Raw genomic sequence first — 25,108 nt, forward strand, 5'->3', positions numbered from 1 at the left:
TTTTGCCTTTTTGTTTTCCGACTGCTTCTCTGAGCTATGCCTAAAGTAGTTTCGCGGTCCGTAGTCTGCTCTGACACCCGGGATCGGGAGGAGTATGACGACGGCGAGAAGCCCCTTCACGTCTACTACTGTTTATGCGGCCAGATGGTCCTGGTGCTGGGTGAGTAGTCTGCAAGGAGCTAAACTTCGGGTTCTGGAGGGCGCATTTCCTCTCGCCGTGATCTGGCAGCCGAGTCTTTGCGAGGATTTCCGTCTCCATCAAAATCCTCCGTACCCATCCCGCCCCACTCCAGGGCAGCTTTTCGGTTTTCTGTTTAACCTTGTGATTCTGTATCCAGACCTCTCTCAAAACTAAATTCCTCTTCCGTAAAAAATGTACTCACTCTCCTCCCGCTCCGCGTCTAGAAACTTTGTAACCTTTCTGCCGGATACAAGGATACTGTAACAGCTCTGATGTTACATGAAAATAACCTCCTACCCGCATTGATCCTACATTCTCCTCCAGCTATAACCTCATTTCTTTGCTTCTTTTGTAGCAAAACTTCTAAAAAGAATTACCTATATGGGCTGTCTCTGCATCCTCACTTCCCATTCCTTCTTGCCCTCACTTCAAGCAGGCTTTCCTTCTCACCTCACCATCCAAATCATATTTGTCAAAGTTACTAACGAACGTGTTACCAGTTTCAGTGGTCAATTATCAGTGCTCATTTAAATGCCCCTCTCAGTGGCATTTGACAGATGATCACTCCATCCTTCTTGAAACCCTTCATTTGCATCCAAGACTTCACACTTTACTGATTTTTCTCCTACCTTGATTTTCCCCCCTCTCTGTGTCTGGCTCCTTTTTCTGTCTCAGACTTTTAGGCATTGCACGGCCCTACGGCTCAGTCCTCTCATCTGTTGTCAATCTGTACTCACTCCTTAGGCTATCGCAACCCTTCCCAAGCTTTAAATACCGTCTATATGCTGATGACTCCCAAATGTTCCTCTTTAACCTGAACCTCTTCTCAAACTCCAACTGCCTACTCAGCGTCTCCATTTGGATGTCTAATGGACCTCTTAAAGAGACCGTGTTCTCACAACATTGTAAATCAACTATACTTAAATAAAATTTTTTAAAAATTAAAAAAAGAGAGGGAGACCATGTTCAAAATTAACTTCATGATCTCCTACTTTCTGCTCTCCACTGTACCTCTCAGACTTCCCTATCACAGTCAGTGGTATCACTCTTCACAGAGTATCTCAGAATCATTCTTGGCTTCTCCATCCAGTCCATCAGCAAATTCTGCAGGTGCTTCCTTGAAAATCTATCTAGAATCTACTTTTTACCACCTCCATTTCTCCAAGCCACCACCATCCCTCACCTGGATTGCCACAGTAGTCTCTTGCTCACCACTCTCTGTCCCCAGAGTCTTGTTCCAAACCAGTGTTTTCCTGTAACACTAAGAGTAAGACCAAAGTCCATAACGAGACCCTGTGTGATCAGACCTCCAGGTACCTCTCAGATTTCATCTCCTAACACTCTTCCCCTTGCTCACTGCACTCCAGCTACAGCGGCCTTTTTGATTTTTTTCTGTCATGTCAAAATGTTCCTGCCCACAGGGCCTTTGGGATCGGTATTTCTTCTGCCTCAAACCCTTTCCCCTCCATGCCCCCTTACTTGATTCAGGTCTCTGCTGAAATGTCACTTCCTTGGAAAACCCTTCTGTGACTACCTTATCTAAAATAGCACCCCTGTCACTCTTTGTCCTCTTACCGTGCCTGATTTTTCTGGGTAGCACTTATCACTATCTGGATCACTGTGCATCCTCTTAATATCCTGTCTAACTTTTTTTTATTAGCACTTATCATTATCCAAGATCATGTTATATAATTATTAATTTGAAAATTTCTGCCTCCTCTGCTGGCCCGTAAACTTCATCAGGTCAGGGTCTTTGTCTGCTCGGTTCTTTGCTGAATCCTCAGCACAGTGTTCCAACTGTGTCTGGTACATAGAAGGCCCTCCTGTATTTACTGAGTAAATGAATTCCCTTTTGATCACTTAGAGATGGGTCTGAATTCTTGTTCTGCTTCCTATTAAATGCGTGGCCAATCTCTTAGCCTTCCTAATCCTCAATTCCCTTACCTTTAAGCTAGGAATAGTAAATGTCTACTCCGGCAGGTTGTTGAGAAGAGTCACGAGCTGATGTGCAAACTGCCTCATGCTAACTCCCCTCTCCACCTCCTCCGTGAATCTCCAATCACTCTGATCACTTGATTTCTCTGTCATCCTTTAGGTACTTAATTTGCATTGTATCAATTTTCCGTCTGCTTTATAACTGTACCTAATTTATTTCCTGTATGTTTTCATTGTTTTTGGATTAGAACTCCTCTAACTGGGATGGGTCATTCACATACCATATATATAATAGCATACCGCCTACCCACTCTCTCCTTTCCGAAGCACTTATCCAACTTTTCCAATCAATGCCTTCCTCATAGGCATTCCAGGACGTTTGATCGTCTCTTCTCATTCTAATACATTATAGCACAAGCCAAGTGTACCAGGATCAGAAATACTCATAGAAAACTTGAATTGCAGTGCTGGGAAGGACTTTTGAGATAATGTAATCAAGTAAGGAGAAAGAGCCCTAGAGAGGAAGTGATTAGCCAGAGCTGGGGCTAAAATCCAGGTCTCCTGACACCAAGTCATTTTTAGTTGGAACATTCAATAATAGGCTTCAATAAGCGTGATAATTATAGTAAAAATTACAGTGCTAAGGGCCCCACTGAAAGCTTCTGATTGCCTCAGGGTATTTTTCAGTGGCTCTCGTGACCAAATCTTTCTCCATTCCACCAGACTGTCAGTTGGAGAAATTGCCCATGAGGCCCCGGGATCGGTCCCGTGTGATTGATGCTGCCAAACACGCCCACAAGTTTTGTAACACAGAAGACGAGGAGACTATGTATCTTCGGAGGTAAGAGGTTGATGTTCTCTGTCTAGGATTTCCTGGTTGTCTTGGGGTCTAGTTCTGAGGAGTATAAATACCCCATCTAGTATGGAACAGGTCATCCATTTGGGGCCCAATATTTTGACATTTGTGGTGGGTTTCTAACTTCTGTTAATGCAGCCATATCTTTATTGTGCTTTGTTGAAGTGGTGCTGAGATGTGATTCTGTTGCCATTTGATAGCTGTAATTTGGGGTTTTTGCAAGTGGAATGAGTTCATTCAACCTGTAATCTCCAGCACACCAGGTGCCGGGCACTGAGCTAGGGACTGGATCAGCAAAGATAAATAAGGCACTGTCCTTACCATTAAAGAGCTCATGGCTCAGTGAGGGAACAGATTACCTACTGTGATATGATAAAATACTGGTGTGGTGAACAGAAGCCTATGGGAAAACAGACAGCAGCAGATCATCTTGCCTGAATGGTGGTCAAGAAGGACACCAGAAGATGGTGACATTTGTGTTTGGCCTTGAACTAGGATTTCACCAAGTAGATGGAGGAGCATTCCAGGTGGAGGGGACTCTGGAAGCATTAAAAGCACCAAATATGGTGTGCCTGGGAAATTTAAGTAGTCCCTTGTGGCTAGAGCCTAAGTTACTTTACAGGAAGCGGTTCATGCATCCTGGGGTGAGGACAGAGTAGAATGCTAAAGTAGACAAGTTTGGACTTTATCTTCAGGCAATAGCCATCTTCTTTTTTTAAGTAGAGGAGTGACATGGTTAGATCTGTTTTAGATTTGGGAGTCCTTGGTGTATATGGGCAGTTGAAACCTGGGAAGGGATACAGTTACATGGAAAGTGTGTGGAGCAAGAAGAGAGGATTGAAGACGTCATCCTGGGAAACATTGATGTTTGAAAAGCAGACAAAATAATTGGAACATAACCAGGAGAACCTGGTGATGTGGAAAACAGGAGAGGAGAGAATTTCAAGAAGTGAGGGAAGGGGGTGGTCATCAACAGGTGCCAAATGCCACAGAGAGGTCATCCTGCTCTAAGTCCATTCATTCATTCAGCAAATATTTCATTTATTGAGCTCCTACTGTGTGCCAGGTACTGTCCTAAAAGTGTGGGATATACGAGTATATTAGTTTGTTAGGGCTGCTATAACAAAGTACCATAAACTAGGCGGCTTAAAACAACAGAAATGAATTGTCTCACAGTTCTAGAGGCTGGATTCTGAGATTACTGTGTCGGTAGGGCCATGCTCTCTCTTGAAGGTTCTAGGGGAGGAGCCTTCCTTGCCCCTTCCTAGCTTCTGGTGTTTGCCGGCAGTCCTTAACATTTCTTGACCTGTAGATGCATCACTCTAGTCTCTGTCTGCATCATTGTATGGCTCTTTCCCTGTGTTTCTGTCTCTGTATTTCTTCTCTTCTTACAAGGACGCCAGTTATATTAAATTAAGGGAACATTCTGCTCATCTCTGTGACCTCATCTTAACTAATTATATCTGCAATGACCCTCTTTTCAAATAAGGTCACACTCTGAGGTTCCTGGAAGGGCATAACTTTTTAAGGGACACTATCCAAACCAGTACAACCAGTAAACAAGCAAAGAACCTTGCCTGTACAGAGCTTATATTCTAGTGTTGAACCGGAAAAAGCTGCAGGCTGACATCTAGCTATGTTTATTTAAGAAACCAAACTGTTATCAGCCCACACTAATGAAAACAGTTAGAAACTATTGCTAGGCGACATTCAGTACCAAATCAGGCACCACTGTGACAAATGAGCTTCTAGAATTATGTAGTTGAAGAGAAAATTGCTTATATACAGGATACAAGTGGGGACACCGATTATAAAACATATGAAATTCACGAAGGAAGGCCCTCCAGGTAACATTGGGAAAGTCCTCCATTGTGGTATATAGGAAGGTTTATAAATAACATGCCCTATCTTAAACTAATCCATTCTCTTGTGCTTTTTCTCCCTCTATTAACCTTTATTTAGGTTTCTGATTTTGAAAATTCTCAACTGTCTTTAGGATTGCTAAAATATTTATTACATGTATCATAATTATATGTAACAGTTCTAGATAATATGTATTAAACGTATATATATTAGTTAATACAGAAAGTAATCTAACAACACAACTAGGCCACAGGCTCCTATGGCACTATAAGGCAGATGCCGTCACCTGTAGGCCAGAAAACTGGGAGGCCCTAGGCTGAAGTGGCAACCCTGGAATCCAGTCAGCCTGTTCCTGGAAGTGAGCCAGCTTTGGGCCCAGCCTTAGTGCCGGGTATTGCACAGGCCAGTGACCTCTGGCCAAGTGACTCTGTTGGGCCACAGAGTTCTCAGAGTTTACCAAAAAGGCATGGTAGACTTCCCCCTTGGTTGACATAGTTCCTGCTCTAATCATGAACAGTCTTTCCAAGGGCCCACTTTAGCATGCTCCTTTCTTATCAGGGGTGAAATTTCAGTCTGATCTTACCCCTCCTATTCTTTAGCCAGATGAGTGTGAGAGCCCCAGTTACTGAAAATACGGCAGTCTGCCTAATGCATGCCCTGGAGCCTGTCACTTTCCACCTCCAAGTCTTCCATTCTAAAGTACCTCTCCTTTGACTCTGTTGTTCCCTAGTACCTTCCCTCCCTCATCCATTGTTTCCCCAGTTGCCCATCCAGTGGGTGCTTTTCTATCTGGATCTTTGTTGACCATGCCTCCCTTGATGCTGTTTCCTTCCTTGACTTCTGTGAAACTACTCTTGTGATTCTCCTTCTACTTCTTTGGCTTTCTCAGTCTTCTGGATTCTTCTTCCTGCCCCTTAAATGTTGGCATTCCCCAGGGTTCTGACCTTGATTTTATCCCCTCTCTCTATATACTCTCCTTGGCCATTCTCATCACCTCTCATGGCATCAGTTACACTTATATGCTGATGACTCACAAAATCTAGATCTGCCTCCGTTTCTCTCTTGTGCCCAGAACTGTATATCTAACTACCTATTCTACCACTTCACCTGATGTTCTACCTCAGATACAGCATGACTAAAGCCAAACTCATTTCTCTAACGTGGAAAATCCCACAGATTTGTTCACTCAGCACCACTCCAACACTCTACTATTTTACCTGCCTATATACCAGTGTCTGTAAAGATAGGGTGCATATTCCAGCTTCTCCCCACTCCAAAAACCCCCTAAGATTCTGAATGTGACTTAGCTTTTGCCAAGTAAAATGGACAGAAGTAGAAGTTGTTGGGTGGGGCTTCCAAGGAAAGTCCTTTTTACTCTTCTCATTCCTTCCTGCTTTTTTGAAAACGGGCATGATAATTGGAGCACCAGCAGCCATCCTGGGACTGGAAAGGGAAGGCCACAAGGATTGCAGAGTTTTTGCCATGCTATCCTTGGGTCTCAACCATTACCAGGAACCGCCTTCCTCTACACTTATTTTACGTGAGAAGAAACTCTTGTGTTGAAGCCACTGCAGTCAGGTCTCTGAAGGTGTCAGCTAAACACAATTCCTTCTTTTTCCTCCTCCTACGATGACATCACCACTCACGCGGTGGCCCGGGGCAGAAATCTGGGAGCCAGTCCTGTCTTTGTCTCATCCATCCCCGTGCCCCACCATCCCCTGCACACATCCAGTCACTCACCATGTAATGTCAATTCTACCTTCTAGTCTGTCTTGTGGCTGCCTCCTCCTGTTCAGCCCAGCCACACTGCCATCATTCTGGTACCCATCATCACTTGCTTGGGCTATCGAAGTGTCCTCTTACCTCCCCCCACCCCCCGCTCTCCTCCAGTCTATCGTCTACTGCCTGAATGATCTCACATGCACGTTATGTTAGTTTCCTGCTTCAGATCTTTCAGTGACTCTTCATCACCTACATCAGTGCCTTTCAAACGTTTTTAAGCAATGAATCCTTTCTTCAAATGAAATTTTTACCAGAAGTATAAATAAACAAGAAGCTTCTCTGATTGGGGAAGAGTTGAGCCCAACCCATTAAGGACTTCTCCCCTTTCTCCTATCCGATTTCATTTAGGGATCATTGTGGAGCGCAATTTAAAAAATCCTGGCTAGCAGGATAAAATCCAAGTCTGAAGGCTGTCTATGATCTGGCCCTAGCCTACCTGTTCATCCTCATCTCCTGGTATTCCTATGGTTTTTTTGTTGTTGTTGTTTGTTTTTTTGAACAGCAAACATTGATCATCTCATATAGTTTCTGTGGGTCAGGAATTTAAGAACAGCTTAGCTGGATGGTCTCTCATGAGGCTGTGGTTAAGAGGTCGACCATGGGTGCAGTCATTTGAAGTCTTCATTAGGGCTGGAGGTTCCACTTCCAAGGTGGTTCACTCACATGGTTGGCAGCGGAGTGCTAACTGTTGGGAAGAAGCATTAGTTCTTTAGAACAAGGATCTTCCATAGGGCTGCTTGAGTATCCTCGTGACATGGCAGCTGGCTTCCCACAGTGTGAGTAATCCAAGAGAGAGCGAGTTGGAAGCTATAATGTCTTTTATGACCAAGACTCAGAAGTTACACACCATCATTTCTTCAGTGTCTTATTGGTGTCACAAGTCAGCTGTGTTCATTGTGGGAGGGCAATATACAAGGATAATTGACATTATTATGTCAATACCAGGGAGAATCGTTGGGGCCATCTTAGATGCTGCTACCACAACCAGGGAGAATGTTTTATTTTGTCTTTGGCCTTTCCTATCTCACATATTCCTAGAGATTAAGGACAAGAAAGAAAATCAAGGTCCATTAAGTCCAAATATCTAGCTCATATTAATCTCTTCTTTATAATTGTACCACTTAAAACCCTTGTCTTATTTGTATTAAAGTCTCAATATCTCAAGAAGATGACCTTTTTTTCTTTTTTGGCTGTGCCATGCGGCTTGCAGGATCTTAGTTCCCCGACCAGGAATTGAACCCGTGCCCTCTGCAATGGAAGCATGGAGTCCCAACCACTGGACTGCCAGGGAAGTCCCTGTAGCTTTTTGTGTCTGGCATCTTTCATTTAGTATATTTTCAAGATTCATCCATGTGTAGAATGACTCAATAAATCATTTTTTTTTTGGCTGCGTTGGGTCTTCGTTGCTGAGCGTGGGCTTTCTCTAGTTGCAGCCAGTGGGGGCTACTCTTCGTTGTGGTGCGCAGGCTTCTCATTGTGGTGGCTTCTCTTGTTGCGAAGCACAGGCTCTAGGCTCGCGGGCTCAGTAGTTGTGGCGCATGGGCTTAGTTGCTTCACGGCATGTGGGATCTTCCTGAACCAGGGCTCGAACCCGTGTCCCCTGCATTGGCAGGCAGATTCTTAACCACTGTGCCACTAGGGAAGCCCCATCATTTCTCTTTATGGGTGAATAATATTCTATTGTATGGATACACCACGTTTTGTTTATCCATTCATCAGTTGATGGACATTTGGGCTTTATTTATTTTTGGCTGCGTTGGGTCTTCGTTGCTATGCACAGGCTTTCTCTAGTTGCGGCAAGTGAGGGCTACTCTTCGTTGTGGTGCACGGGCTTCTCATTGCGGTGGCTTCTCTTGTTGCGGAGCATGGGCTCTATGTGCACGGGCTTCAGTAGTTGTGGCTCACAGGCTCAGTAGTTGTGGCACATGGGCTTAGTTGCTCCGCGGCATGTGGATCTTCCTGGACCAGGGCTCGAACCCGTGTCCTCTGCATTGGCAGGTGAATTCTTAACCATTGTGCCACCAGGGAAGTCCTGTGTTGTTTTTTTTTTTTAACTAACTTTTTAAAGTATTATGGTTAATGCTGCTGTAAACATTTGTGTACAAGTTTTTGTGTGAACATGCTTTTGGTTCTCATGAGTGGATATGTATGAGTTGCTGGATCATATGGTAACTCTGTGTTTAACCTTTTGAGGACCTGGTAGAGTGGTTTCAAAAGCAGTTGCACCATTTTACATTCTTGCCAGTAGTATATGAGAGTTCCTGTTTCTCCACATCCTTGCCAATAATTGTTATTGTCTGCCCTTTTTTTTTTTTTTTTTGCGATACGCGGGCCTCTCACTGTTGTGGCCTCTCCCATTGCAGAACACAGGCTCCGGACACGCAGGCCCAGCGGCCATGGCTCATGGGCCCAGCCGCTCTGCGGCATGTGGGATCTTCCCGGGGCAAGAACCCACGTCCTCTGCATCGGCAGGCGGACTCTCAACCACTGCACCACCAGGGAAGCCCATTGTCTACCTTTTTGATATAGCTATCCTAGTGTGTATGAGATGGTATCATTGTGGTTTTGATTTGCATTTCCCTGATGGCTAATGATGTTGAGCTTTTCATGTCCTTATTGGTCATTTATGTATCTTCTTTAGAGAAATGTCTAGTCAAATTCTGTGTCCATTTTTGGGCTTCCCTGGTTGCGTAGTGGTTAAGAACCTGCCTGCCGATGCAGGGGACATGGGTTCGAGCCCTGGTCCGGGAAGATCCCACATGCTGCGGAACAACTAAGCTCATGCGCCACAACTACTGAGCCTGAGCTGTAGAGCCTGTGAGCCACAACTACTGAAGCCCACGCGCCTAGAGCCCATGCTCCGCAACAAAGGAAGCCATTGCAATGAGAAGCCCGCACACCGCAATGAAGAGTAGGCCCTGCTTGCCACGACTAGAGAAAGCTCATGCACAGCTACAAAGACCCAACACAGCCAAAAATAAATAAATAAAATAAATAAATGAAAAAAAAGTTCTTGGGCTTCCCTGGTGGCGCAGTGGTTGAGAGTCCACCTGCCGATGCAGGGGACACGGGTTCGTGCCCCGGTCTGGGAAGATCCCACATGCCTCAGGGCGGCTGGGCCCGTGAGCCATGGCCACTGTGCCTGAGCGTCCGGAGCCTGTGCTCCTCAATGGGAGAGGCCACAACAGTGAGAGGTCCGCGTACCGCAAAAAAAAAAAAAAAAAAAAAAAAAAAATTCTTTGTCCATTTTTAAAATGGAGTACTTATGTTTTTTATTGTTGTAAGAATTTTTTATTATGGATACTAGTCCCTTATCAGATATATGATTTACAAATATTTTTTCCCTTTCTGTGGGTTGCCTTTTCACTTTCTTGATGGTATTCCTGGAAGCACAAAAGTTTTTCATTTTAATTGTCCCATTTATCTATTTTTTCTTTGATTGCTTGTGCTGTAGGTGTCATATTTTGAAAACCATTGCCTGATCTAAGGTCTTGAAGATTTATACTTATGTATTCTAACAGTTTTATAGGTTTGATTGTTACCTTTTTTTTTTGCTGCCCCTTGGTATGTGGGATCTTAGTTCCCCGACCAGGGATCGAACCCACACGCCCTGCACTGGAAGCACAGAGTCTTAACCATTGGACCACCAGGAAAGTCCCAGTTCTTACCTTTAAGTCATTCATCCATTTTGAGTTAATTTTTAAATTTTTTGTTTATTTATTTTTTGCCCACACCACACAGCTTGTGGGATCTTAATTCCCTGACCAGGGATCAAACCTGGGCCCCCTGCAGTGGAAGAGTGCAGAGTCCTAACCACTGGACCCCCAGGGAACTCCCCATTTTGAGTTAATTTTTGTACATAGTGTGAGGTAGGGATCTAAATTAATCCTTTTGTGTGTGGATATCCAGTTATCCTGGTACTATTTATTGAAAGACTATTCTTTCTCCCATTGAATGGTCTTGGCACCACTGAAAATAAATTAACCATATATGTATGGGTTTACTGTGGACTCTCAGTTCTGTTCCATTGATCTATATGTCTGTCCTATGCCAGTACTACCCTGTCTTGATTACTGTGGCTTTGTATTAAGTTTTGAAATTATGTACGAGTCCACCAACTTTGTTCTTCTTCAAGACTGTTTTGTCTATTCTGGATTCCTTACAATTCCATGTGAATTTTAGGATTAGCTTGTCAATTTCTGCAAAAAAGCCAGCTGGGATTTTGATAGGGATCGTGTTGAATTTGTAGATTCGTTTGGAAAGTATTGCCATCTTAACAATATTAAGTCTTCAATCCATGAACATGAAGTGTCATTCCATTTACTTAGGTCTTTAATTTCTTTCAGTGATGTTTTGTACTTTTCAGTGCACAAGTTATGCACTTCCTTTGTTAAATTTATTCCTAAGTATTTTATTATTTTTGATGCTATTGTAACTGGACTTGTTTTCTTAACTTCGTTTTTGGATTGTTCATTTCTAGTGTATAGGACTACCATTAATTTGTGAATATTGATCTTATATCCTGCAGCTTTACTAAACTTGTTTATTAGTCCTAAGAGTGTGTGTGTGTGTGTGTGTGTGTGTGTGTGTGTGTGTGTATGTATGCTTTAGGGTTTCTATATATAAGATGATATCATCTGCAAATAGAGATGGTTTTACTTTTCCCCTTCTAATCTGGATGCTTTTTATTTCTTTTTTTGCCTAGTTGCCCTGGCTAAAACTTCCAGTACAGTGTTGAATAGAAGTGTTGAGAGTGGATATCCTTGTCTTCTTCCTGATGTTAGAGGGAAAGGTTTCAGTTTTTCACCATTAAATATGATGTTAGTTTATGTGGCTTAGTAGATGTGAATTTTTCATAGATGCCCCTTATAAGGTAGAGGATGTTCCCTTCTATTTCTAGTATATTGAAGGGGCTTTGAATTTTGTCAGATGCTTTTTAAGCATCTGTTAAGATGATCATGTGTGTTTTCTCTTTTATTCTATTATTATAGTGTATCTCATTGATTGATTTTTTTTTGTATGTTGCACCAATCTTGCATTCCTGGGATAAATTCTACTTGGCCATGTGGTGTAAACCTTCTCTATATGTTGCTTGATTCAGTTTTGCCTGCATTTTTAAAAAATTTTATTTATTTATTTTATTTTTGGCTGCATTGGGTCTTCGTTGCTGCGTGCGGGCTTTCTCTAGTTGTGTCAAGTGGGGGCTACTCATCGTTGCAGTGCGCGGGCTTCTCATTGAGGTGGCCTCTCTTGTTGTGGAGCACAGGCTGTAGGCATGCAAGCTCAGTAGTTGTGGCATGTGGGCTCAGTAGTTGTGGCTTGCGGGCTTAGTTGCTTTGCAGCATGTGGGATCTTCCTGGACCAGGGCTCAAACCCGTGTCCCCTGCACTGGCAGGCGGATTCTTAACCACTGCGCCACCAGGGAAGCCCCTGTATTTTTTCTTTGTTTGTTTTGAGGATTTTTGTCTGTATATTCTTAAACAATATTGATCTCTAGTTTGTTGTTTTTGTTGTTCTTGTGATATCTTTGGCTGGTATTGAGGTAATACTGGCCTCATAAGATGAGTTGGGAAGTGTTTCTTCCTCTTCTGAAGTTTGTGAAGCATTGGTATTAATTCTTCTTTGAACTTTTGGTAGAATTCCCCAGTGAAGCCACTGGTCCTGGACTTTTCATTGTGCAAAGTTTTTTGATTACTAATTCAATCTCTTTATACTTGTTATAGTCTATTCACATTTTCTATTTCTTTTCCAGTGAGTTTTGGTAGTTTGTGTCATTCTATCCTTCTAGGAATTTGTCCTTTTCATCTAGGTTATCTAGTTTGTTGGTATATAGTTGTTCATAGTATAATCTTAGAATCTTTTTTATGTCTGTAAGATCAGTAGTACTCCCTTGATTTTTTTAGGTCCCAAGAACATTAGACTATTTGTAATTCTGTGAATATGCTGTACTGTTTTGCCTTTTGCACATAGTTCTCCCTCTGCCTGAAATACTGTTTTCTATCAGGACTGTTGACTTAAACATCACCTCCACACGAAGCCTTCCATGACTGCCTCAGACAGACTTGGTGCTCCCACCTCTGTGTTCTCATTACACCATATACATTCCTCCATTTAAGAACTTACCTCCATGGTTACAATTTTCCTCACTAAACTTAAATTCTTACAAGAATTCATTTAGTCAGTATTTATTGCAGTACTATGCTTAGCTCTGGGGATAGAGTGTGAGACAGGCATGGTCTCCGCTGACTTCTGATCTCATGGACCTTGCAGTCTAGTGGGATGACAGAAAAATAAAGTAATTATGATTATGGAAAGTCATATGAATGAAACAAAGGGCTCATACAGAATCACATGAAAACCTCTTCGAAAAGGTGTTCAGGGAAGGCTTCTATGTCTAGGTGATAGTTGAACTGAGACCAAAAAAGATGAGAATGAGACAGGCTTGGCAAAGTGGTGAGAAGAGCATTCCAAGCAGAGAGAAGAGTGTGTGTGAAAGTTCAGAGGTGGGAAAGCACTTGTTTGTTCCAAGAACAAAAGAAGGCTGGTGTGGAGAGTGCACAGTGAGGTGGGGAGGGAATGTAGGAGATGAGGCTAGGCCCCATTCTCTGCTCAGTCAGTGCCTAGAAGGCCATGGTAAGGAGTTTGCATTTTATTCTAGCTGTCGTGGGAAGCCACTCTTGCCTCTATTTAGAGAATGATTTAGAGTGAGATGGTAATGGAAGAAGGTTCTAGAATAAGCGATCAGAATTTTTATTTTAGATATGAATTTAGAGTGGAGAAGGCCTAACTATCATACACACGATTGATTTGACCACACAGAAATCTAAAATTTCCACGGGGGGAAAAAGTCAAAGACAAATGTCAAACTGGGGAAGAAATATTTGCAAGGCCCCTTAACGTTTGCAAGTCTCCATAATATAAAATAAAAAGACAACTCAATACACAAAAAATATGAACTGACAGTTCACAGAAAAGAAAATACAAGTGCCTCTTAAATATATGAAAAGGTGCCTGACTTCACTCTTTAAAAAAAGAAATGCAAATTATGAGATCACATTTTTCACGTGCCAGATCGGCAATAATACATTTTAATAACATACTGTGTCAGTGAGACTGTAAGGAAACAGGAAGTCTCACATTGGTGGTGGGGGTATAAATTGCTTCAACTTCTCTACAGAGTGATTTGGCTGTATCTATCAGAATTTAAAGTGGATACACTCTACAAGTTTATACAGCAGGTAAAAGACATTTTGGTTCATCCATACAAATGGATGGAATGCAGCCCTTAAAGAGAATGAAGCAACTCTTTATCAATTGATGGGGAAGGATCACATATATTTTTAAGCAAGATTTTTAAGTGTGACAGAAAGATAGACAATATGAAAAGGCAGAGGGCTATGTACCAGATGAAGGAACAAGATAAAACCCTAGAAAAACAACTAAATGAAATGGAGATAGGCAATCTTCCAGAAAGAGAATTCAGAAAAATGATAGTGAAGATGACCCAGGACCTCGGAAAAAGGATGGAGGCAAAGATCAAGAAGATGCAAGAAATGTTTAACAAAGACCTAGAAGAATTAAAGAACAAACAAACAGAGATGAACAGCACAGTAACTGAAATGAAAAATACACTAGAAGGAATCAACAGCAGAATAACTGAGGCAGAAGAACAGATAAGTGACCTGGAAGATAGAATGGTGGAATTCACTGCAGAATGGTGGAATTCACTGTTGCGGGACACAATAAAGAAAAAAGAATGAAAAGAAATGAAGACAGCCTAAGAGACCTCTGGGACAATGTTAAATGCAACAACATGTGCATTATAGGGGTCCCAGAAGGAGAAGAGAGAGAGAAAGGACTTGAGAAAATATTTGAAGAGATTATAGTCAGAAACTTCCCTAACATGGGAAAGGAAATAGCCACCCAAGTGCAGGAAGCACAGAGAGTCCCATACAGGATAAACCCAAGGAGAAACACGCCGAGACACATAGTAATCAACTTGGCAAAAACTAAAGACAAAGAAAAATTATTGATAGCAGCAAGGGAAAAACGACAAATAAAATACAAGGAAACTCCCATGAGGTTAGAAGCTGATTTCTCAGCAGAAACTCTACAAGCCAGAAGGGAGTGGCACCATACACAAAAATAAACTCAAAATGGATTAGAGACCTAAATGTAAGATCAGGCATTATAAAACTCTTAGAGGAAAACATAGGAAGAACACTCTTTGACATAAATCACAGCAAGATCTTTTATGACCCACCTCCTGGAGTAATGGAAATAGAAACAAAAATAAACTTATGGGACCTAATGAAACTTCAAAGCTTTTGCACAGCAAAGGAAACCATAAAGAAGACGAAAAGACAACCCTCAGAATGGGAGAAAATATTTGCAAACGAATCAATGGACAAAGGATTAATTTGCAAAATATATAAACAGCTCATGCAGCTCAATATTATAAAAGCAAACAACCCAATCCAAAAATGGGCAGAAGACCTAAATAGACATTTTTCCAAAGAACACGTACAGATGGCCAAGTGGCACATAAAAAGCTGCTTAACATCACTAATTGTTAGAGAAATGCAAATCAAAACTACAATGAGGTATCACCTCACACCAGTTAGAATGGGTATCATCAGAAAATCTACAAACAACAAATGCTGGAGAGGGTGTGGAGAAAAGGGAACCCTCTTGCCCTGTTTTTGGGAATGTAAATTGATACAGCCACTATGGAGAACAGTATGGAGGTTCCTTAAAAAACTAAAAATAGAATTACCATATGACCCATCAATCCCACTACTGGGCATATACCCAGAGAAAACCGTAATTCAAAAAGACACATGCACCCCAATTTTCATTGCAGCAGTATTTAAAATAGCCAGGTCATGGAAGCAACCTAAATGCCCATTGACAGATGAATGGATAAAGAAGATATGGTACATATATACAATGGAATATTAGCCATAAAAAGGAACGAAATTGGGTGATTTGTAGAGACGTGGATGCATCTAGAGACTGTCATACAGAGTGAAGTAAGTCAGAAAGAGAAAAACAAATATCATATATTAACGCATATATGTGGAACCTAGAAAGTGGTACAGATGAACCGGTTTGCAGAGCAGAAATTGAGACACAGAAGTAGAGAACAAACGTATGGACACCAAGGGGGGAAGGTGGCGGGTGTGTGTGTGTGTGTGTTGAATTGGGCGATTGGGATTGACATGTATACACTGATGTGTATTAAATGGATGACTAATAAGAACCTGCTGTATAGAAAGATAAATAAAATTAAATTTAAAATAAAAACGATTTTTATGTGAACAAAAAGGTAGAGAGTAGTATAAGGTTTTCTACATTTGTCATAAAAGGAAGAGAAAAAAATATTTTCTTTATATGCCAAGAAGGATTCTTTGGTTGTATCATCAACTCTTTCTGGGAGGAACCAAGGAAACTGGAAACAGTATTTGCCTCTGGTGAAGAGAACTGGGCACGTGGAAGATGAGTAGGGAGGATATTTACCTTTCACATTATACTCTTTCATATACCATGTGCACGTTACCCATTTTAAAAATCGAAACAGGAAGGGAAAGTGCAGAGACCAGTTAGGAAGCTGTGTCAATAGTCTGGAGCAGAGATACTGGTGCCCTGGGCTGAGATGGTGGCAGGAGGGTGCAGACAAGTAGACAGGTTCAAGTCCTTTTTTGTAGTTACAGTAAAATCCACAGGATTTGCTGACGAAGTAGGTTGTGGGAGATGAGGGAAAGAGAAGACAAAGATGAGTCCCAGGTTTCTGTTAAGCAACTGGATGGGTGGAAGAATCTTTATTTCCCAGTTGATTATCTAAGGCAGTGTTGCCTGGGCTCTTGAGCTTGACTGCCGGGGCTTGAATTCAACGTATTCTACTCCTAACTCTATGACCTCGGGCGAACTGTGTAACTGCTTTGTGCTTAGGCGCCCTCAATTGTAAAATGGGAATGATAACATGGCCTACCTCACAGGGTTGTTGTAAGGATCACATGCAGTTTAGAACAGCCCCTGGTCCATAATAAAAGCTATACCAGTGATCGCCACTCTTGTTATTGTTGTCACTGTTACAGTGACCCCAACTGCTGCTGTGACCACAGCTACTACAGCGCCTCCTCCTCTGTCAGGGAGGTGCTTGCCCCATTTTAGGGGCTCAGTAAGTGTTTGTGGAAGGAAGGAATGCTTTAAAATGAATATATGTGTAAATAAGCAGCTGAGCTATGAAAGGATAACTTTTTAAAAATTAAGTTACTTTATTTATTTATTTACTTTTGGCTGTGTTGGGTCTTCGTTTCTGTGCGAGGGCTTTCTCTAGTTGTGGCAAGCGGGGGCCACTCTTCATCGCGGTGCGCGGGCCTCTCACTATCACGGCCTCTCTTGTTGCGGAGCACAGGCTTCAGACGCGCAGGCTCAGTAGTTGTGGCCCACGGGCCTAGTTGCTCCGCGGCATGTGGGATCTTCCCAGACCAGGGCTCAAACCCGTGTCCCCTGCATTGGCAGGCAGATTCTCAACCACTGCGCCACCAGGGAAGCCCAAGGATAACTTTTGAAAAGCCCTTTTAGCATTTGAAGAAATGAGCTAGTGAGGTTGGTAGGTTATGAGATTTGTTTGTATCTTTTGTTTTTTAACTTCCATTTTCTGTTCAGGCCTGAAGGCATTGAACGACAGTACAGGAAGAAATGTGCAAAGTAAGTATTAACAGTGTGGGTTTCTCTGAGCATAAGCAAGTAGAGGCAATGGTGTGTTAGGAAAAGAATCATTTGGAGACAATTCTCTGTTATATCTTTATCCCTATAATCTTACCTGCCTTCAAACTTCAATTATGCAAATACCAGTATGCTTCTTAAAGAGATGCAACTGACCAAGTTACATCTCTGACCAGCTGGCCACAAAAATGGTTTTATTTTTTGTTTGTTTGGTTTTTTTTACAAAAATGGGTTTTTAAACATAGTATTATTTTTTCACTGAGGTGTAACTTATATATAATAAAATTTGCCCTTCCTAAGTATACAGTTTGATGAATGTTGACAAAAGCATAGAGCCATGTAACATCACCACTCCTGTGACATAGACGTTTCCAGTGCTCCTTTGCAATCAGTCTCCTTCCTCACCCCTCCACTCGCCAGCACTGATCTGCCTTCTGTTACCATGGTTTTACCTTTTCTAAAATGTGATGTAAATTCTACAGTATGTTTTCTACTACATACAATATGTATCTCTTACATCTGGTTTCTTTCATGTAGCATGATGCTTTGGGGATTCATCTGAGTTGTTATGTGTATCAGTAATTTGTTCCTCTTTATTGCTGAGTAGTAGTCATTGCACCACAGTTTGTTTAACCATTGACCTGTTGAAGGGCATTTGAGTTGTTAATGGCTTTGGCTATTATAAATAAAGCTGCTATGAACATTCTAGTATAAATCTTGTGGGAACATGTGTTTTCTCTTGGAGTGGAATTGTTGGGTCATATGGTAAATGTAACATAGTGTAATTTTTTTTAATATTTATTTTTTATTTATTTCGGTTGCACCGGGTCTTAGTTGTGGCAGGCAGCCTCCTTAGTTGTGGCACGTGGGCTCCTTAGTTGTGCCATGCAAACTCTCAGTTGCAGCCTGCATGCGGGATCTAGTTCCCTGATCAGGGATTGAACCCGGGCCTCCTGCATTAGGAGTGCAGAGTCTTAACCACTGCGCCACCAGGGAAACCCCAACATAGTGTAATTTAATCCAAACTTATTTATAAAGTCTGTTATAGGACTACAGACCCAAGAACTTTAGAGAGTATTATTTAAAGATATATATGATTTCCAGCTTTAGGTTGTTACAATGAGAATATTAAACTATAATAAGTTTAATCTTGTTGATGAATTACAGTTCAATCTTGGCTCTCAGAAGACTCAGACTAGAATTAAAGCAGGGAAATGGCTAAGAAGGCATTTTAGTTTACAGCCACATTAGATTTGTTAGACTACTTTAATCATATCTTATGGGTATGGGTCTACTTCACTTAGTTGAAGAAGTATAATAGAAGTGACCAACCAGGACTTCCCTGGTGGTGCAGTGGTTAAGAATCCGCCTGCCAATGCAGGGGACATGGATTCGAGCCCTGGTTTGGGAAGATCCCACATGCCACGGAACAACTAAGCCTGTGCGCCACAACTACTGAAGCCTGTGCACCTAGAGCCCGTGCTCTGCAACAAGAGAAGCCACCGCAATAAGAAGCCTGCACACTGCAACGAAGAGTAAGCCCCACTCGCTGCAACTAGAGAAAGCCTGTGTGCAGCAACGAAGACGCAAAGCTGCCAAAAATAAATAAATAAATTATTTTTTTAAAAAAAGAAATGACCAACCAAAGAAAGCATGACGATTGCTACAGAGCTTAGTTGGAAGACCACTGCAGTGGAGCCTTTATGTTCCTTCTTTTTAAAAAAAAAAAAATTAATTAATTAATTTTAATTTTTGGCTGAGAGGGGTCTTTGTTGCTGTGTGCGGGCTTTCTCTAGTTGCAGCGAGTGGGGGCTACTCTTCGTTGCAGTGCGTGGGCTTCTCACTGCGGTGACTTCTCTTGTTGCAGAGCACGGGCTCTAGGTGTGTGGGCTTCAGTAGTTGAGGCTTGCGGGCCCTAGAGCGCATGCTCAGTAGTTGTGGCACACGGGCTTAGTTGCTCCGCGGCATGTGGGATCTTCCTGGACTGGGGCTCCAACCCGTGTCCCCTGCATTGGCAGGTGGATTCTTAACCACTGCACCACCAGGGAAACCCTATGCTCCTTCTTGACACTGCAAAAACAAAACTAGACAGAATCCCCAAACTAGTTACCCAGACTTCTGGGAATAATGGCAGTAGTTTTAACTGGAAAGCAATCAGTAGCAGGAGCCAGCGTTTCCCAAACTTGTCTAATTATAAGAATCACTTGGGATGCTAAGACGGATTCCTGGCCCTCACCCCCCAGAGTTGATGAATCAGGATCCTCTGGGGGAGGGCCCTCAGAATCTGATCAGCAATTTTAACAAGCACCATCAGTGATTCTTTTTTTTAAAAATTTATTTATTTCTGGCTGCATTGGGTGTTTGTTGCTGCATGCGGGCTGTCTCTAGTTGCTGCGGGCTTTCTCTAGTTGCTGCGGGCTTTCTCTAGTTGCTGCGAGCGGGGGCTACTCTTTGTTGTGGTGCACGGGCTTCTCATTGCGGTGGCTTCTCTTGTTGCAGAGCACGGGCTCTAGGTGCGCAGGCTTCAGTAGTTGTAGCACACGGGCTCAGTAGTTGTGGCTCGCGGGGTCTAGAGCACAGGCACAGTAGTTGTGGTGCACAGGCTTAGTTGCTCCGCGGCATGTGGGATCTTCCCGGACCAGGGTTCAAACCCGTGTCCCCTGCATTGGCAGGCAGATTCTTAACCACTGCGCCACCAGAGAAGCCCAACCGTCAGTGATTCTTACCAAGTAGTTTTGGGAAACACTGGGAAGAGCTAATCATCAGTTTATGCCACAAACACAAATATTCCCAGAGTCTAAGCACACTTTGTGAAACACTGTTTTGGGGATTTGGATTCTGAGGCCTCCCTGAGATTCACTTTGCTGTTTGCAGGTGCGGGCTGCCACTCTTCTACCAGTCCCAACCGAAGAATGCTCCTGTGACCTTCATTGTGGATGGAGCAGTAGTCAAGTTTGGCCAGGGTTTTGGGAAGACGAACATATATACTCAGAAACAAGAGCCTCCTAAGAAAGTAATTATCACTGAAGGAGACAGATGGGTTAACGTAGCTACAGATTTAGCCCTAAAATTTTAAATAAGATTATGGTGCCCTAAAATTTTAAATAAGATTATGGTGCTGCCCTTTATTAAGAGAATGCCATTTTTTGTGTGTAAGCGGATGCTACAAAATTGTAACACCTATTATGTGTTCTCTTTTCTTTCCTACATCTGCTCTATGAGTAAAGTTAGAAATTGTATGGTTTTTATTCACATTTACTTCCTTTGAAATTTCTCCTTTTTCCAGTGTGAACAATTAAAAATTGAATGAATAAGGCTAGTCTTTTTTTTAAGGCTAATCTTTAAATATACTTTTAAAAACCCTTGATGGCAAATACTAGAAAAATATAATGCACATTAAAAGATGGGCACTTTTAGATAGGCCAGCCTGTCCCAAGGAGGTCCCCTGCCCCCAGGAACCAGGCTTGTACACTTGCACACACCCAGTCACACATACACACACACAACTCACAGAGCCTCTTGAGGTAAACTAGACTGATTCCTTTTCCTGCAACTCCAGGTGATGATGACGAAACGGACTAAAGACATGGGCAAGTTCAGCTCTGTCACTGTGTCTACTATTGATGAAGAGGAAGAGGAGATTGAGGCTGTAAGTGCTCCTGCTCTCAGGGGAAGTGGAATGCGGGGCGGGGGGAGGGGACTCTCGAAGCAGAGCATTGAGTAACAGAACAACTAGAAACTTCGCTCGTAGATATTGCTCTGCTACTAAGAAACGCTGTGATACCGGGCTGGTTCCCGTTTCCCTGGGTCTCAGGGACATCTCTGTAAGATAAGGAGCAAGGAGTTGGACTAGATCAGTCATTTTTTTCATACTGTTTTTTGAGATGCCTTAGGGGGCAAATCCCTCCTCATCCCTCTTCAGTTGAAAAACTACTGGGCTCAGCAATTTCAAGTCCCTTCCAGTCCAGCTCTGATGGTGTGGGAGTCTGTCCTTAGCAAGAGCAGCAATTACTTTTATGGTATTTCAGTATAATGATGTTTACAGAGAGATGTTATCTGTTATTTAAATGTGGTTTCGGTTGAAACCTGACTCTCCCGGATTATGGAAAAGCTGAAGAGTGGAAAGGGAGCAGTCTTGCCATTTCAGTAATAATTTCATAATTTGAGGAGTATAAACTTCTCCCGAGGTCTCTGTTGCTCTTCTTCGGTGGGACTGCTGGTCTAAGGGTGCTTCTTTCTTCCCTCAGAGAGAAGTTGCTGACTCGTATGCGCAGAATGCCAAGGTGATTGAAAAGCAGCTGGAGCGCAAAGGCATGAGCAAGAGGCGGCTGCAGGAGCTGGTGAGTGGCGGGGCCGGGGGGTGGCAGGCGCTGGGCTGGACTGTTTGGGTTCCTCGGTCTGAAAGACCCTCCGGCAGGGGGGGAATCCTTTCGGAAGTCTGTCGGGGGTTATGGTGTGGCTGGCTGCCAGGTGTCTAACTGTGGGCCGTGGCTGTCAGTACATACCCTTCTCTGGGATAGTGACCACAGGATCCAAGCCCCAAATGATAGGTCTTGTTAGACAACCCTAACGAGAATGATAAGTTAATCTGCTACTTGTGGCCCAAGGTCAGGAGTTCAAGATCGGGGCTCATGGGTGCTCTCCCAGGATATGAGGCATACAGTGGGGCACCAGGATTGGGGCTGGTCGCTGTTTCTTAAAGCACTGCTTCCACCACCACTGTCTGCGCTATTCCTGGGCTCTTTGTTGAGCACACACGTCTATATGTGATGGTGCCTATGTTTCTGTTTTCCTGATCATAAGTTACTTATGATATTTCTTTCAAATCAGACATCCCAGCATTGGTGCCTCATTGAAAAGTATACCAGTCTATTCTACTGACTGTAGAGGAGTTTTTGGTGACAGAGGTAGTGGGTCTTGAGAGCTGCTTTACCTTGCCATAGTGATCTCGAGCAGTGCTTATCAGATTTTCTGAGGTGAAGGACCAGTGCTTGCTTCTTGTTTTAAAATTTGTCAAGAGTAGATTTGTAATTTATAAAATGCAATAAAAATGAATTTGCCTGAATTCTTCTTATGAGATTATTTTACTTTATAATTCCTCTGTCAAATTGCTATAAAAGTTTCTAAATGCTTACTCTCAATTTTTGTGTGTATCTTCATGGACTGCACAACTTTAAGTAGCACTGTTCTAGAACAGTGTTCTTCCTCCTGTTCTGCCACAAATAGGATACTGATATGTCATGATATTGATTCCTCCAGTGCTTCAGGGGTCCTGGAGCTGTGGGATCCCTACACTGATAGACCACAGCCCTGTGTGTTTACCCCGTTTTACCATACAGATATTATTATCTTCAATGTGTGTCATAACATCAGAAAGGTTGGAAAGCAGTTGCTAGAGTTTCATCACAATTTTAGAAATACGGTTCTAGTTTGTATTAAATGAGCATGAGGGGATAGTGTTGGGGCAGTTAGAATAAGGCAGGAAAATCAGAATTTCATGTCATGTATCAGGACATATACTTTTCTTCCTTTCCAGGCTGAACTGGAAGCCAAGAAAGCGAAAATGAAGGGAACCTTGATTGACAACCAGTTCAAATGATCAGGACCTTTCTGTGAACCCAGACTGGAGGCAAGCATTTAGATCAGGAGGAAAAAGAGCATTTTCTTGACTACATGGACTGGTTCCTACCTTTGTGCCCCAGCAGAAGGTTTTACGTGGCTTCCCAGTGATTCTCTTACATTCAGTGAGGTCTTTGAGTCCCTCTGACCTGCTTTCTAGAGATGGATTTTTCTCAATCTTTCTGTGTATAGGTCTTCTGTACTATTTTTTGTCCATTTGATATGAATTTCTTCATCTGTGTAGAAGCTCTGTGAATAGATCAGTGCTTCAGTGTGTCTAGTTTCTAAAGGAGCTATTCTTTTTGTGTGTGTGTGTGTGTGGTACGTGGGCCTCTCACTGTTGTGGCCTCTCCCCTTGCAGAGCACAGGCTCTGGACACGCAGGCTCAGCGGCCATGGCTCATGGGCCCAGCCGCTTCGTGGCATGTGGGATCCTCCCGGACCGGGGCACGAACCCGTGTCCCCTGCATCGGCAGGCGGACTCTCAACCACTGCGCTACCAGGGAAGCCCTAAAGGAGCTATTCTTATTCCTTCTTCAAAGTTAATAAAATGTTTAAAGATTTTTGAAAAAAAATATGATGTCATAGAAAAAAGTAACATGAATTACATTTAAAGTTACAGCAAGCCAGATCCTTTTAAGTGGCTCTGTCTCTGTTCTTAGACTGGCAGGTATTGGCTAGGGTTTGAATCTCTCTACTGTCAGAGAAAATCCATAACAAGCCAGAATCTGCATAAAGTTTCCTTTACCTCAAATGTTAAAACTCTAGGCACGCCAACCCTTATCAGATGTTGTACATACAGAAGGAAAAGCCAGATTCAAGTGAGGGGGTAGGATAGCTCTGATCTGAATGAAAATTGGGTCTTGGTAAGCAACCCAAGGGAGCTACCATCCTGTCAAGCAGCTAAGAGCGTTGCTTCCATGTGTGGGCACGTGGGAGGGAGACATGGTAGAGTAAGAAATGACACCAACTCTAGGTCCATCCGCCTCACTACAAATAACTCAATTTCATTCCTTTTTATAGCTGAGTAATATTCCATTGTATATATGTGCCACATCTTCTTTATCCATTCATCTGTTGATGGACACTTAGGTTGCTTCCATGTCCTGGCTATTGTAAATAGAGCTGCAATAAACATTGTGGTACATGACTCTTTTTGAATTATGGTTTTCTCAGGGTATATGCCCAGTAGTGGGATTGCTGAGACGTATGGTAGTTCTATTTGTAGTTTTTTAAGGAATCTCTATACTGTTCTCCATAGTGGCTGTACCAATTCACATTCCCACCAACAGTGCAGGAGGGTTCCCTTTTTGCCACACCCTCTCCAGCATTTATTGTTTCTAGGTTTTTTGATGATGGCCATTCTGACCGGGGTGAGATGATATCTCATTGTAGTTTTGATTTGCATTTCTCTAATGATTAATGATGTTGAGCATTCTTTCATGTGTTTGTTGGCAATCTGTATACCTAGAGTCTGTCACACAGAGTGAAGTAAGTCAGAAAGGGAAAAACAAATACCGTATGCTAACACATATATATGGAATCTAAGAAAAACAGAAAGGTCATGAAGAACCTAGGGGTAAGATGGGAATAAAGACACAGACCTACTAGAGAATGAACTTGAGGATATGGGGAGGGGGAAGGGTAAGCTGTGACAAAGTGAGAGAATGGCATGGACATATATACACTACCAAACGTAAAATAGATAGGTAGTGGGAAGCAGCCTCATAGCACAGGGAGATCAGCTCGGTGCTTTGTGACCACCTAGAGGGGTGGGATAGGGAGGGTAGGAGGGAGGGAGACGCAAGAGGGAAGAGATATGGGAACATATGTGTATGTATAACTGATTCACTTTGTTATAAAGCAGAAACTAACACACCATTGTAAAGCAATTATACTCCAATGAAGATGTTAAAAAAAAAAGAGAAATGACACTGAGATAAACAAAAGTTATCTGTTGAGTTTTTTTTTTTTTTGCGGTACGCGGGCCTCTCACTGCCGTGGCCTCTCCCGCTGCGGAGTGCACAGGCTCAGCGGCCATGGCCCACGGGCCCACGGGCCCAGCCGCTCAGCGGCATGTGGGATCCTCCTGGACTGGGGCATGAACCCGTGTCCCCTGCATTCGCAGGCGGACTCTCAACC

General features: G+C 42.8%; 1 protein-coding gene across 3 annotated transcripts; it reads left to right on the forward strand.

The window, feature by feature from the left end:
• STEEP1 (STING1 ER exit protein 1) lies at positions 1-24,755 on the forward strand. Of its 3 annotated transcripts, XM_081222604.1 has the most exons (8): positions 1-160; positions 2,840-2,957; positions 17,289-17,330; positions 20,223-20,361; positions 20,908-20,997; positions 21,596-21,688; positions 22,885-22,977; positions 23,329-24,755. In XM_081222604.1, exons 1-7 carry the CDS (start codon positions 37-39, stop codon positions 22,945-22,947), a joined length of 669 nt encoding a protein of 222 aa, XP_081078730.1. In that variant the 5' UTR covers positions 1-36; the 3' UTR covers positions 22,948-22,977; positions 23,329-24,755. The 3 variants fall into 3 exon arrangements, with proteins under 3 accessions (XP_081078730.1, XP_081078729.1, XP_081078731.1); XM_081222603.1 differs by having other exon boundaries at positions 22,885-24,755; XM_081222605.1 differs by lacking the exon at positions 17,289-17,330 and having other exon boundaries at positions 22,885-24,755.
• Positions 24,756-25,108: the final 353 nt, after the last annotated feature.

This window comes from Mesoplodon bidens (genome assembly GCF_964165515.1).
Source record: "Mesoplodon bidens genome assembly, chromosome: X".
Taxonomy (NCBI): Eukaryota; Metazoa; Chordata; class Mammalia; order Artiodactyla; family Ziphiidae; genus Mesoplodon; species Mesoplodon bidens.

Coding starts and splice junctions, on each gene's coding strand:
- STEEP1 (XM_081222603.1), top strand. CDS start 37: ATGCCTAAAGTAGTTTCGCGGTCCGTAGTCTGCTCTGACACCCGGGAT. Junction 20,362..20,907: donor AACAAGAGCCTCCTAAGAAA/GTAATTATCACT, acceptor CTGCAACTCCAG/GTGATGATGACGAAACGGAC. Junction 21,689..22,884: donor AGAGGCGGCTGCAGGAGCTG/GTGAGTGGCGGG, acceptor CTTCCTTTCCAG/GCTGAACTGGAAGCCAAGAA.